This window comes from Equus asinus, chromosome 30 (genome assembly GCF_041296235.1).
Source record: "Equus asinus isolate D_3611 breed Donkey chromosome 30, EquAss-T2T_v2, whole genome shotgun sequence".
NCBI classification, from domain to species: domain Eukaryota; kingdom Metazoa; phylum Chordata; class Mammalia; order Perissodactyla; family Equidae; genus Equus; species Equus asinus.
In genome coordinates, this window is record NC_091819.1 from 2711857 (window position 1) to 2725126 (window position 13270).

General features: G+C 42.3%; 1 protein-coding gene across 12 annotated transcripts in view; it reads right to left on the bottom strand.

Annotated features, from left to right (window-relative positions):
- Positions 1-13270, bottom strand: part of NR5A2 (nuclear receptor subfamily 5 group A member 2) — a 130980-nt gene that overhangs the window by 60935 nt on the left and 56775 nt on the right. For all 12 annotated transcript variants that reach the window (XM_070501484.1, XM_070501482.1, XM_070501483.1 and 9 more), the window contains one exon: positions 2643-2762. In XM_070501484.1, coding sequence (XP_070357585.1) covers positions 2643-2762 — 120 coding nt within the window. The remainder of the gene's footprint in view (positions 1-2642; positions 2763-13270) is intronic.

A 13270-nucleotide genomic window follows, 5' to 3' on the forward strand; every position in this document is an offset into this window, starting at 1 on the left:
CACTTAATGTAATCGTTTCTTTCTTTTCATCATTGTTTTCACTATCTTCTTAAAATTGGTGTGCACCAAATAATTTTTCCTTGTTGTTTTAACAAAAGTCTAGGTTTCCCAGCCCTAGCAATCAGGGAAATCCTTACCATTCTATGAACATTATATTTAATATTTTCACATGTATAGTGGGCCACGAGGTAGGAAGTAGCCCATGTCTACTGCAGTAAAAAGACATTTATTATTATAGAACCACTGTTGGCAGCTCAGCCCGTGAGAGAGAGCTGGAAGTTGTAACGGGGGTGGGGGGGGGGCGTGGTGAATGAGATGTGGGAACACGATGAGGATGAATACTTGGGGTCTTGAGTCCAAGTTAACTGGTTTAATTAAGCACTTAGGTTAAAGAGATCATGGTTCTAATTTAGTACAACCAGCTCACATGTATCATGTGCCTGACATATATGGCATTGAATAGGTGTTGGGGAGATAGAAAAGTGTATCTATGACTCCCCGTTAATATCTTGCTCATTCTGTTAGAAAGGTCGTGTGCTTTGGAAAGGTCTTCCTCTGCAGCACGTTTTTGCTTTAATTCCAAGAAACTGCAGGAATCCCAGAGGCTCATTCAAATGTTTTGTCTAGCCTATTCCATAAAAGCAAATAAAAGATTTGTTGCATAATTTCTATAAATGAGAATGTCTGGTTATAATGAATCACTTTTAGGCTATCTACTGGGATTGGATGGAAATGGGTAGGGGGAGGTTGACAGAAATGTGGCTCAGTTTGAAAGAGGGTAGAGGGGAGGTGGCTAGAAAAATCCAGTTGCAGGACAAGTGTAAGGACAAGACCAGTTCTCCATAGGAGTCCCTCTGTCAGTTGCAAGAGCAAAATACAAAGTAGCAAGAATTGATGCTAAAGACTATAAATACCATCTCTTCCTTGACTGTTCCGGTTTTGAAAAACAGAGAGACAAGAAATGCACTTTCTTTACTTTTTAAATGGTCATTACCTTTACCCAGGGACAGCACTTAGGGCAAAATGAAATGTGCAATAAGGAGTATTTCTAAAGAGCAGGAATGGAAGTGCTTGGAGAAAGAACGGCACAAACCCATTTCATTTCTGAAACTCAGAAGCAAATGAAATCAAATTAAATAGTGGGCTGAGTCTCATTCTTCTAATGCAGCTCTCGGCTGGGCAAGGGTGGGAGGTGTACCCAGGGAGTAGACTCTGAAAATGGGTACATTTCCTCCCAAGACTGTGTCACAGGATGAAAACGCTAAACAAAAATTTGAAAGCACAGGAAGTCAAACCCATCAAGACTCTATTTTCTCATCCAGAAAGCCTTTCTCACAAGAGGTGCAGAAAGCAGGGACCAGATAGAAATGGAGATGGTCGAACTGATCCCATTTTCAAAATCTCTGAAATAGTGCTTGCCTTTAATTTGATTGGGAAAATGTGATTTATTAATAATACAGCAAATGGCATGGAGACAGCCTTTCATTTTCAAATATGCACTGCTGTGGTTTCACAGCACATAAACATTTATGGCTGGACGTAAAAGATCTCGGTGCCTGAGAACTGAAATAGTGAAGCATTCACTGATGCCTGAATGGGAATGACCCAACGGGCCAACGGAATCTCTGTGTTCCATGCATTTATTTTAATAACACATCAGTTATAGAACAGAGAGTAAGAAATAGGAGGGACAAGCCCGAATCCTGTAAGTTGGAATACGGTCTGTTAAACAGACTCTCTCTTCCCCCAGATATCCACAAGGCCAACTGGCCATCCCCCTCCAAGTCTTTGTTCAAATGTCATCTTCTCAATAAGGCCAAACCAACCATTCCTATCTACCAGCCATCGATGTGTGTTGATTCCCCTTTACACAGCTTTTCCTTTTTTTTTCCTTTTATTTAATAGCACTTGGATCCCTAACATATTATAGGTTTGTTTATTAAGATTATCAATTGTCAGCTTCTTCCTGTTACAACATTAAGTTCCACGAGGGCAGGAATCTTTTCCTGTTTTTATCCCTAATACTCCCAAAGCCCCAGAGTAGTGACTGGCCCACTGTAGGATATTCAGTAAATATTTGTTGACTGAACAAACATCTATTCAAACAGGAGTAGGACCTGACAGTAACTTTTTCTTTTATCTTTTGAATGATGACTGGCTCTTGAAAACCCAAACTCCTGTCCATTCTCCCTCGCTTGCTTTTATGCCAAATATTTCAATTATATGTGATATCTAAATCAGTGTCTTTCACCTTTATGATTCCAAGAGTAAGGATTCCACAATGAAAACGGTTTTTGAATAGCTGACAAACAAGTGTGGTACATGAACGCAGAAACTGGAGGAAAAAAGCCGGGCACTAATCATTCATTTTGATTTAGCAACTGTTGACCCTTCAGAGCACAACTTTTTTAGTCCCAGCCAACTGGGAGCACAGAAGAATGGCTGTGATCTGGTTTGCTTTTACAAGTTTAACTGTAATCATCAGAGAAGAGCAGAGTGCACCAAGTCAGCTTTTCTGCACTATTTGCAGCCACACTCTCCCTTTCAAAGCACAAGAAGAGAGCTTCTGCCCCAGTTAAATTCCTGCCTTTCTGAACATGCCTAATAAAAAGACACTTTTTAGTGTTGGTCTCTACACTCACTTGTTGCCCGGTAACCAGGAAGATGGACCCTTCCTTTCCATGTACCACTTGTCGGTAAATGTGGTCGAGAATTAAGAGCTCACTCCAGCAGTTCTGCAGCAGCTTCATTTGGTCATCCACCTGCAAAAGAAATAGAAAAAAAACGACCCTGTTATTCACTACGTTTTTGCTTTTGCGTAATTTTTGTTCTCCATGAGACGGCTTACTCTCAGCAAGGAAATCTCCGCCGATGGTCACCAAAGCACGGCTGCTCAGAATTTGCATCACGGCTCCTGAAAATCACTATTTTCATTCGGACAAATACTTTTTCTAGGCCACATATAAATACTTCAGCCTAAGTATTTATAATCAATGAGCTGCTAGGAAAAGGTCCTCCATTAGCCTCGTCTGTCTAACATTAATAGAGCGATTGGAGTCTGCTTGTGGGAGGTGCGGGTGCCTCAGCCTGTCCTCAGGAGACCCATTAGAATGACCCGACAGAGCCCGTGCTTATGTATCTAGAGGCTAGCACATTGAACCAAAGATGAAATAGTATACAGATATTAGCAAGTTGCCAAACCAAGAGGATTTATAGAAAAGAAAATCAGTCTGAACGCCCAAATGACTTGGAGATAAAGGCACACTGCCATTATCTGTCATCAGCGTTCACTGAAAGGCCCAACTGTGCTAGACTTTAAACAGAACGGTCGCCAACCATGGTCTGACGCTAACCTACACTTGCTTTATGATTTGGTCAGTTTTTTCACAAACTCTAAACTTCAGTTTCCTTATCTGAAAAAGGGTCAACGAGAATAATTCCTTCCCAGGACTGCTGTGAGGATTCACATGAAAAGTGCTGTGTCATAGTGGGCATTTTATCCATATTGCATCTTGCTCTCCAGAGGACTACATTCTTCAAAGACAAAACCATACCTAGTTCAGGTACAGTCCACGTATCCATGGTCTAAACGTGGAGAGCATCCTGGTCCATTTCTATGGCCATTTGTAAGAGTTTATTCTTCATTTTGTAATGTATACCAATCAAAGACCTTGGTGTGCCTAAGTGCGGTGGGCACGTTTAGACATACACTACGTATTTATAAAAATAACACCTGACGTTGATACGTCGTGTAACAGTTTTTAAAGTTTCTGTGTATTGTTTTAGATTTGATTTGCAGAACATGCCTTTGAAGTTAGCAGAACTGGTATCATTATCTTCCATATTCACAGATGAGAAAATAGGGTCTCAGGGAGGTTAAGTGGTATGCCAAAGATTCTTTCTCTCGCTCAAGCTCTAGGCTTTCTCCAAATTACATCAAGACGTGCTAGAATTCTCTAAACTGAATTAATTTAACTCCCTTTTATCAAATTTATTTCTAAGTGGCCATTCAACGGGACTCTGGCTAGTTAGATGAAGTTTCCACTCACGCATTAGTAGCGATAAGACCTGTGGCTGACTTTATTTCTGTGAGTCCAGAACAGAGCAAACGTCTCAAGAAAGCACAGAACTCAGAGTGAAAACAAGGATTCAAGGCACAGTTCTCTACTTCCTGGGTATGAGAGCTTGGCCCCGCTACTTAATTCTCTGAGCCTCATTTTCTCACCTAAAAATACGTGATCATTCTTGTCATGAGGATGAAATGAGATAGTGGATGGGAAATCCCCTTTGCAGAGTGCAAAACAAAACACAAATGAAGGAACAACAACAGACAGAAGGCTCCCAAGTGGAAGACCGTATTGATTCTGTTTAGAAGGCAAAAAAGCAATTGTAGAGATCAAAGCTACAATCAGGCTCTGTGACCGAGAAAAGGCATCCCCAATCATCTCCATCCGGAACATTTGGAACCAGTATGTCTGTTCTGACCAAAAGAATTTTATTCATTAAGTAAACAGATATTTTTAAGAGCCAGTTCTTTGTTGGTGTCAAGTGCCAGGTCTGGGAAATAATGGTGAATCAGGTCAATGCAGTTTTCACCTTGTGAAAATTACTCTTGTTGGGGACAATGCTCACCAAACACCAGTCACTGGTCTAGTGAGTGTAGGAGCTCACACTTTCTTGGGCAGAAGTCTCCAGAGTGTTGTGGATGTTACAAGTCAGGCTGTGGGCAGCAGCTGACAGAGATCCACCTAAACATTCTCCACAAACAGTTGACACAAGGAGCTGTGGCCAAACGTCTTAGCAACATACACGTCATTGCATGCAGAGAAGATTCCAGAAGTGTCTCCCTCAGATGCTTGTGGTGATTTCAGAATGAAGCACACTTTGCTCTCCCGGGTTTTAGCATGTTCTCGTTCCAGCGGATACACTCACCGTTTTTTATTTCAAAGTTTTCAGTCCATGATGAGAATTTGGTTCCATTGCACATGTTTTTCTGTCATGTGAAGCTTTAGTTATTTATCTAACGTTCTTTTCAGGGAAGCCTAAAATACCATACTTTGAGATTGTCTCCCCAGAAACAATTACCATGCACATTAACACTGCAAATAATTTCAAGACAGAAGTGGGAGGACAGACTCCTCAAGGTGCATTTATGGACATCTGGAGGGGATTCCAGCTTAAGAATCAACCTATACACCAAGAAAATTTATTATTCTCATTTTGCAGGTGGAGAAATGAAAGAGCTAAGAGATCGTCTGCTGGCCATATAGAAAAGGAGACAAAGCGAGTGAAAACTGAAAGAAGCTTATTTTCTAGATAAATCTCACTAAGGGTTCTACCTCTTCATTCGCATTTGACGGTCACCTGTCCTTCATATATAACACCACAGAAATGCTATGGGAACTGAGTTTGCCAGCATCAGGGCATGCTCAAATTGTCAGTTAAGAATCTTTTTCCTGCCTTCTTTTCTTTTTAAAAGAAAAAGAATCCTTTTTTATGTTGAGGATACATTTCCAAATAAGGTTATTGTTTTGTCTCATGTCCCGAGAAAGAATGGGGTATGTCATTTTCAGAACTTATTCCTGACTTTGTGCATGTGTTTGTGTGTGTGTGAGAGAGAGAGACAGAGAGGGCAGAGAGAGAGAGAGAGGAGACAGAGAGGCAGAGAGAGAGAGAGGGAGGGAGACAGCAGACGATAAACTTTACTCGGCAATGAACACGCCAGTAACTTGCGTCTGACGGTTCCCACATGTGCTCGCAGGTCTAGCCCCACAGCTGGCCCTCAGTAAAGACTTCTTGACTGATTGTAATTTTAACACCCCTCCTGAGCAATTGATTCCTTGTTTTAACACTCTCCAAGGAGGCTTTCCATGCCAACATTCCCTTTCATTATTTTCCATAATTGATTATGTAATATTTTATGTTATCTTGAGGTTGGCAAGTATGCAGCTTCACAGTGCTTTGGGTGAGAATTTTTATGTAGCTCTATGAATAAAAGGACAGGGTAAATTTGACGATCGACTTGTTCCTTATCTCTAGATAAGAAATGTTGGCAATTTTGAAGATATTTTTCTTTAGAAAACAGTTATAGGGGAGACGGGGTGGAGGGGAAGAGGAGAAAAATAAATCTACTACGTTTGAGCAAACTTTCCAGGTATTAATGCTGTCAATAAACAATTTAAGGTGACATTTAGGGAGCCCAGAAGGGGGACCAATGGAATATAATTTCCATTATCTATCAAAACCTCTCACTAGTAGTTAGCAATACTGTCTCAGATAATCCTGTGTTGTCAGTTGTAATAAAAGGAAGGACTTATCTCAGAAACCTAGTTACTCATCAGGGGAACTATTTACACTGATATTCTAGATGAGCACGTAAGGGAACACAAGCCTCATATTGTTATGAAGCAGAACTTCCCACAACCCAGAAGGTTAATCATTAGAAACTTGTGCTTTCTCACAAGAACAGTGAATTTGGCAAACAATTAGAAGAAGAAAAATGTGTAGATATTTCTCAGGCCCACATTTAACTTGTCAACACCAGTTTTCTTGGCTCCTCCTCTTTCCCTTCTAACAGCCCAGCAATTGACCTGAAATTTCACTTTCCCTCTTGCCGGGGCATTTTAAAATTGACATCGTGAAGCCTTGTGGTTAAGCTTTCAGCAAGGTATTTTTAGGAAAACATTCCACTGACATGGACAGGAACCCATTTCTTATTCCTGGTCATTAAGTCTGGGGTGCCAGGCCTTGTGATAAAAACTTGTGGGAAAACGGAGATGACTAAGAGGCGATCCCTGCCTTCCAGAAACGCCCACTCAAAAGAGAGGAGACAGAGGTGTAAATCCATTATCATGATCCCACGTGCACAAGGAGCCGGGAGCAACTTATCCTGCTTCATTTCTTGGGGAGACCCTTGGGGGTCACAGAAGCTTCTGAAAAGGATGTGCTTAGGCAGAACTGAGTGCTGTAGACCAGTTAATAAACTCTTTTTTTTCTCTCAGTAGCTCCTGTTAGAACAACTCTTGGAACAGAGTATTTAAAAAATGTTACGAAGAGTCTTCAGAATCATTACAAATAAAGTCCAGCTACTATTATTGTTTTTTTCATTCTGGCCATAAGAAAAAAAAAAGCCTGGAGGTGGCCCTCCATTTCTTTATACTTCCTTTTGTGACAATGACATTACAAAGCTATATTCAGAAGCAAGGAGGGAAAAATCAAAATCCAAACAGCTCAAAATCAACTTACCAACTCTTACTAAGCATCTGCTCTGGGCAAGGCAGACTCAGAACTGCTTTAATCGTTGACTGTTTTTGTAAAGAACACTGATGATTATCTGCAACCTCTATAATAAACTGCTACAAAGTCCAAGAAAAAATGATTTCACATTAACAATGATTAAACAAGCATTCAAAACAATACTGTACAAGAGAAATAACAGCCAGTAAAACTCCCCTGTCAATTGTTGCAATACCCAGGAGATTTATGACCACCAGTTCTTCCCTGCTCTGAGATAACTGACGGGATTCCAGGGTCCTTTCTAGCTGGGTTGCTGTTTCATAATACAAAGACCTGTCTGTCAACACTCAGCCAGGAAACTGAGCTATACTGGCCCCTTTCTATGTTTCTCCAATGGAGCAACAAAGGATTTTTTTCCTCCCCCTGGGATCTAAACTCTCTTTTAGGTGAGGGAAGTAGGGGGCAGAGGGGTTTAAATGCATCATATCTGCTCCTTATTTCCATTCCCACTGACCCATCTGATCTACACTCATTTCACCTCCCCTCTAGGTCATGACCAACAGTCCACAGACTCCAGGACCAAGCTAAGTCTGTGTGCTTCTCATTCTGATTCATCATGTACACAGTCACTAGAATTATCTATTTCGGTCATGCTATTCCTTTGGACACAAACCTCTTCCAAATTCTCTAGATTTCTACCAGATCTGACCTTCCTAAGCAGTGTAGGCTGGGAACAGGCATTGATCTGTGTGCCTCCTGATCCTGCAGCCTGGGGTGGCCTGGGGCCAACAGAAACTGAGGAAGTAAGGGGAGGTGGTACATGGCTGTAATGCAGCTGATATCCTTAGTCTCCGGGGAAGTGGGGCTACCTCAATCCTGCCCCACCTCTGCATGATTAGGTATAAGTGAAAGAGTAGAGCAGGGGCTGGGAAATGAACCAGAGAGCTGTCAGCAGAGGGAGGAGAGAGAAGATAAAACAGACCAGCCCTCTGCTGCTGGACACCTCAATGCAGAGTCGGCAGAGGTGGTGGGAGGCCCCAGACCTCAGACGTCCTGAGAGAACCACTCTGTACCCCAGGGTCCAGCAGCGGGCACTCACAGCCGTGACGGGTCAGCAGGAACAGGGGCAATGAATCCTGTTCAAGAAGTCAGGGAAGAGTGTGATTGTGTTAGAGGCCTTCCATCAAAAATTATTAAATTTCTGGGCCAGCCCAGTGGTGCAGAGGTTAAGCACGCACATTCCGCTTGGGTGGCCCGGGGTTCGTGGGTTCGGATCCCGGATGCGGACATGGCACCATTTGGCAGGCCATGCTGTGGTAGGCGTCCCACATATAAAGTAGAGGAAGACGGGCATGATGTTAGCTCAGGGCCAGTCTTCCTCAGCAAAAAGAGGAGGATTGGCAGCAGTTAGCTCAGGGCTAATCTTCCTCAAAAAAAATAAAATTATTAAATTTCTTTCACAGTCTAATGCTTCCAAAGGTAACTTTCATTTATCCAGAACATTCATATGCCTTATTTCCCAGGGATGCTGAATTCAATATTACTTTATAAAAGGTGTGCTAAGGCCAGATATTCAATGTTAATGTGAGATAATTACATAAGTGAGAGACATCTTTGAGGTTTGGAGATAAGACTGTGTAGTGTATGTAAGCGTTCAACATCACTGTTGAGATGCGTATTATCTCCAGACAACATAATGTAATCTAGCCGATTTCCTTCCAATAGAATTGTAGCTACATTCTTAGAATTTGCCAAACCAAAGGACAAATTTTTCCCAGCTTTTACTATTCTTAGCCACATTTCAAAAAGCTTCCTGTTGAAATATCGATTAATTATACGCTAACAATACATTCACGGTATTTGGGGGTTCAAATAGGAATGTCCACGCAGCTGACCTGGTTGTCTCTTCTGTTTGGGTTTCTATGTACAGCTCACAGAATTCATGCAGTCTGATCCAGGTGGGCACTAAACGGCGGTGAGACTATTTTTCCTTGTGGCTCATGGAAACAGTCACATTCCATGGCCTCCAAGCCAAAGCATCTACATATGTACAGAGATGGGAAGAGCAGAGGGTTTCTGCCACTCGTGGAAGGTTAGCCATGTCCGTCCTTCAACTCACAGTTGCTTTGACATGACAATTAGCATAATAGCCATGATGCTTCCATAGGATGCAAGCTTTTGCAAAGTAAAGAAGATAATAATTAGTTTATTGATGAACTTTGTGGCCAACCCAGCCCCAGATTTTGTGAGACTAGTATTTAAAAGGACGGTTTGCAGGAGGCCACGGTTAACCTAGGAGTCATTTATCTCATCAGATTATGGACATATCCCAATCAACAACAAATCAAACAATATATATCGGTGCTGGGTGCCATTGAGATGTGAATGAATGTAAGACCTAGTTCTTAGCCTCAAGGAACTTACAAATGAATTGAACTAACAAGACATATCCACGCAAAACAATTAGGGTACAAGGTAGCGTAGAAAGTGTAATCTCTGTGGATCCAACAATGAGAAAAGGAATATGTATATATATACGTATGTGTGTGTGAGTATATATATACATAAAGACGAATAAACGTCGAATAATGAAATAAATGAGAAAATGCGGATAAAGTGAAAATAAAGGTGGGAAAATAAGTCGAAGCCAAGAACAGGCTCGTCCCCAAAATAAGCTCCATTAGGGTCGGTTCAGTTGTTGGAAATGGACCTCAATTTGGCACCTTGTAGCCAGAGCACCATTATTAAGTGAGTTTTAGTAGACAGGAGATAAATTCCACCAGTTACTTGCAAAACAGCTTCTCCCGGTACTGGACTCCTAAGGAATTTCCCTGTGAGTTTTCAAAGGGGATTCTAGAAGCCGCATTCAACTAGGCCCTAACAACATCCTCACAGTAGACACAATATTCAGCTTCACACGGAGTGTTCTTTTTAAAGCTGATAGCGATGTTAAGAGGGGCTGAGATAATTTGGTGCTAGAACACAACTTTCTGATGGTCTGCTTTCCAAGGATAAACTGAGACAATCTAGAAGTGAAGAGGACGCATATATTTTAGGTCCTCTCATTAACGGCATATTGCAGGCCCATTAAACACCATAAGGGACATATATGGGCTTTGCGGCTCAGAAACCTGGGTTCCTATCTTGGCACTCTTCGCCATGTAACTTTGGGCAAAGAATTCAAACTCCAACCTCAGCTGCTCTCACAGCCACTGTTTTTGTTAAACGAGATCAATGTCAACATGCCCAGCTCGGTGACTGGCACATAGCAGACACCCTATTAATGGTAGTTAAACCTACATCTAAATAAATAAAAGAAGGCAAAATACAAGAGGTGCTAAATGAAGTACAAAGGAAAAAATTTCAGGTGATGGAAAAGGTTGATGAACGAGAAAAGAAGTATTTTAAGATAGATCAATGTGCAATATTTTCCAGTGCTTTCTCTTGCTGGGTGGTGTTTCATTTATGCCCACTACCTGTTTCCTCTTTGCTAGTTGAGAAATCTCCTATGTACAATTAAAGCAGTATTTCTCACGTGTCTGACCCAGCAGATATGATTCAAACAATACGGACAAAACCCTTTAAACATGATGTATTTCCTTTGGGCTTGGTTGGAATGTCCAGAAAACATTTATGAATATGATTGTCATTTTTGGAATAGGGTAATGGGGTTACGTTTGTAATCTTCATTTTCCAGATACTGCCTTAAAGGCAACAACGCCACCACCCACAGAATTCCAGGGATGCAGCGGGCCCATCATCTGGACATCAGCGACGAAAGAATGAATTAAGGAAGGTTTTTCTGGCTGCCTTATGCCTTGTGAAATGGACACACACGCAGTCCTTGGGATACCAGGCTGGAGAAGAAGGGGAGAAGCCAGGAATATTCTACTGAGCAAGCTCAGTGACTCTCTTAAGGTCTTAATGCAACTTCTTCCTTTGTAGACTGCATTTTGAAGCCAGAAAAAAAAGCTTTTAGAGGCTAAAATATCCTTGGGTCCTTTTTGGCTGGCTGCTTCATCAGGCAGTTGGCCAAAGAAAGGAGGAAAGAACCCAAGAAGCCTGAATATCACTCACCAAAAATACAACTGAAATTAGGGCAGAGGCAAAGGAGAGGTCCCTAAGGACCGCTCAGTGATGGGAATTCGCTGGGTACAAAGGCTCCCAGGAGAATGCCAGTTCCCCAGGGGCACATGGAGGACCTATTTCCTTCACACAATTCATTCTCCCTGAAGGGCACAGTGCTAAGTGTGTGGTCAGTCTCTGCCTTCAGAGATCCCAGAAATGGATTCATAGAAAGTGGTGGCCATTGAGGATACAGCTCCAGGAGGCAAACGTTCAGCCCCCAGTGCAGGATGGTTATTTCTAGGTAGACCAAACAATTTTTGCTTTGTGAAAAATCTCTCCGTAGTGTATACTGGGAAATATTCATTTGAGTGCTCTAAAGATAGCGTGTTCACCACGCTAATAGCTCCTATGTAATTTCCTGTCTCGGGCACTGTGACGGGCACCCCGTCCCACTGCCTGACTTGAGGCCACCCCCAAACTGTTATATTCTGAGTCACACCCTGATCCTGGGCTGACAGTAGGTGCCTGACTAATATTTGCTTGATGGGTGCTGAAAGGACCTAGTAATCACCTCTAGTTCAACAACTTCATTTTACAGAGGAGAAAACTCAAGGCAGGTGAGCTGGGATTTATAGAATAAGGTGAGTCAGGTACCAGAAAGGGATGCGAATCCAGGTGTTCCGAATCCTAGCCCGGCACTCTGTTACTATTCCTTTTTCCTATAGGAAGAAAGAACCATCTTTCTATTCTTTCCCTAGAAGTTTATTTTTTTAATACCATGTTGCCTCAATTTCTTTCCTGCAAGGAAATACATTAATGGTAATTTAATTCATCTATCTGAAATGTAAAGAAGTTTGTGATTTGAGAAATAAAGTCCCTTAGAAATACAAAAGCATAGATACCAAATGATAGAACCTTGGAATTATCTGGACATAAAATCTAGATAGATGCTCGTTCCTATTTTGGGGGAAAGACTCTGAAGGTGACTTGGACGATGGATGAACTAAGACCCAGCATTTACTTAATCCCAAGGCGATCCATTTTGGGCCCCAAATGAGGTAGGAATGAGATTCTTCTGGGAAAACTAGAATCATGATGGAGAAGGAACCTACAGAAAAGATGACGCTGTCTTCCTATTTTTGAAAACCCAAAAACTATTGTATAGGATATGATTGACTAGATTTTTCTCTCAAGACATTTAGGCAAATAATTTGATCTTGGGGCCTTTTTCCTACATGTAACTTTATCAGGATGTGTCCCTTTGGTCACAACAGAATGGGGGGTGCTTGGCCAGCAGCCCATGGGAAGCCCCTTTCCTCCAATGTGCCCACTGAAGCAAAATCTAGGATTACTTCCCCTCAAACCTTTCGGCCCGGCACCTCTGCACAGTGATGCACTTGGCTTCTTGGTGCCTGTGTGTCATCACTGAAGGACAGGGGAGCCCCTTCCTGGCCTGGCCCCAGTCCCAGAAGACCCAAAGATGAACTGAGTTGTCACCTAAGTCCTGGTTGCGCATGCCTCTTCCTACAACTGCTTGCAGCTGGGAAGGGTATAGGACTGCCCAGCACACCAAAGGGCCCCAAACCAAAAGCTAGGGACATGATTATCATGGAAACACTATTCACCAATATGGGCACTAGCTTTGACCAATTTTTTAGTTCCCCAATTTCGCCAGTTAAAAGGGGAAAACATCCTACACAAACTGCAAGGTCACGATTTTGGGATCAAAACCACCCGAGCTAGATTGGTAGCAATTCCGTGCCCAGCTCTGCTGCACTTGTGTGTGAGGAGGGTGCACCATACAGTGTATTTCCCATGCCTTCTACTTTCCCATTCTTTCTATTCCAGAGTCAGGTTTGAAAGCGTGCGGGCTATGATGCTGCACTGCCCATCCCCCTGCCACCACCCAACACATGCTCCCTACACTCGTTTTCTAAGACAAGGCACTGCCCTATTGAGTCTGGCT